This window comes from Chiloscyllium plagiosum, unplaced genomic scaffold, assembly GCF_004010195.1.
Source record: "Chiloscyllium plagiosum isolate BGI_BamShark_2017 unplaced genomic scaffold, ASM401019v2 scaf_12158, whole genome shotgun sequence".
NCBI classification, from domain to species: domain Eukaryota; kingdom Metazoa; phylum Chordata; class Chondrichthyes; order Orectolobiformes; family Hemiscylliidae; genus Chiloscyllium; species Chiloscyllium plagiosum.
The window spans coordinates 26,721-28,627 of NW_025213772.1; the positions used below are offsets into that span (position 1 = coordinate 26,721).

The 1,907-nt window shown below is 49.0% G+C and overlaps 1 protein-coding gene across 1 annotated transcript in view; it reads left to right on the top strand.

Moving 5' to 3' along the window:
- Positions 1-1,907, top strand: part of LOC122547716 (slit homolog 1 protein-like) — a gene marked incomplete at its 3' end in the record, with an annotated part of 35,559 nt that overhangs the window by 26,437 nt on the left and 7,215 nt on the right. The window contains exon 8 of the mRNA XM_043686306.1: positions 1,544-1,683. Within this exon, the coding sequence (XP_043542241.1) occupies positions 1,544-1,683 (140 nt within the window). The remainder of the gene's footprint in view (positions 1-1,543; positions 1,684-1,907) is intronic.

Consider the following 1,907-nt stretch of genomic DNA (forward strand, 5'->3'; position numbering starts at 1 on the left):
TGTTTTCATTGGAGTAAAGAAGGTTTAGGGGTGACTTGATAGAGGTGTACAAGATGTTTAGGGGTTTAGATAGGGTTGACCGTGAGAACCTTTTTGCATGTATGGAGTCAGCTATTACGAGGGGGCATAGCTTTAAATTAAGGGGTGGTAGGTATAGGACAGATGTTAGGGGTAGGTTCTTTACTCAGCGAGTCGTGAGTTCATGGAATGCCCTGCCAGTAGCAGTGGTGGACTCTCCCTCATTATGGGCATTTAAGCGGGCATTGAATAGGCATATGGAGGATAGTGGGCTAGTGTAGGTTATGTGGGCGTGGATCGGTGCAACATCGAGGGCCGAAGGGCCTGTACTGCGCTGTATTCTTCTATGTTCTATGTTCTATGAACCCTCTCTAAAGCACCCACATCTTTCTTATAATAGGGCAACCAGATCTGGACGCTACTGCGCTGTATTCTTCTATGTTCTATGTTCTATGAACCCTCTCTAAAGCACCCACATCTTTCTTATAATAGGGCAACCAGATCTGGACGCAGTATTCCAAGTGCAGTCTAACCAAAGTTTTATAGAGCTGCAACAAGATCTCACGACTCTTAAACCCAATCCCCCTGTTAATCAAAGCCAAAACACCATATGCTTTCTTAACAACCCTGTCCACTTGGGTGGCCATTTTAAGGGTTCTATGTGTCTGCACACCAAGATCCCTCTGTTCCTCCACACTGACAGTACTGACCCTCTGACAGTGTGGCACTCCCTCAGTACTGACCCTCCAAGAATGAGGCACACCCTCAGTACTGACCTTCTGACACTGCAGCACTCCCTCAGTACTGACCCTCTGACTATGCAGCACGCCCTCAGTACTGACCCTCTGACAGTGCAGCACTCCCTCAGCCCTGACCCTCTGACAGTGTGACACTCCCTCAGTACTGACTCTTTGACTGTGTGACACTCCCTCAGTACTGACCCTGGGACAGTGCAGCACTCCCTCAGTACTGACCCTCTGACAGTGTGACACTCCCTCAGTACTGACTCTCTGACAGTGTGACACTCCCTCAGTACTGACCCTTTGACAGTGTGACACTCCCTCAGTTCTGACTCTGGGACAGTGCAGCACTCCCTCAGCCCTGACCCTTTGATAGTGTGACACTCCCTCAGTACTGACCCTGGGACAGTGTGACACTCCCTCAGTACTGACTCTGGGACAGTGCAGCACTCCCTCAGCCCTGACCCTCTGACAGTGTGACTCTCCCTCAGTACTGACCCTCTGACAGTGTGACACTCCCTCAGTACTGACCCTCTGACAGTGCTGCACTCCCTCAGCCCTGATCCTTTGATAGTGTGACACTCCCCTTATCCTGTGTTGCTGGTGGCACAGACTGAGCCTAACATACAGTGGGGACCTGTTAAATAAAAAGGGAAGCACTCACTCTCTTATCGTTATAATGGATTAATTATTTATTGGGAAGTCTGGGGTCAGGTTGTTTTCTGTTGGAAAGTGGTGAGTTTGTTTGAGTGGACTTTAGTTTCTTCCTGGTGTTCCTCTGACAGGTGTACGTGCCCAGATGGTTTCCAAGGGAACACCTGTGCTCTCAATATTGATGACTGTGAAGAAAACGCCTGCAGAAATGGTGCCACCTGTTTGGATGGAGTCAATAAGTACACCTGCCTGTGTCCCCCACATCACACAGGTACACACTGATACACAGCACGACTGACTGGCCAGGGCTGCAGGCTACAAATGGAACAGCTGCATTTCTGTCACATCTTTCCCAATCTCAGGACATCTCAAAGCTGCTTATGAAGTATAATCACTCTCACAAAATAGGACAATCAGCTACAAACACACACACTCACACACACACACTCACACAGACACACACACACACACACACACACTCACACAGACACACAC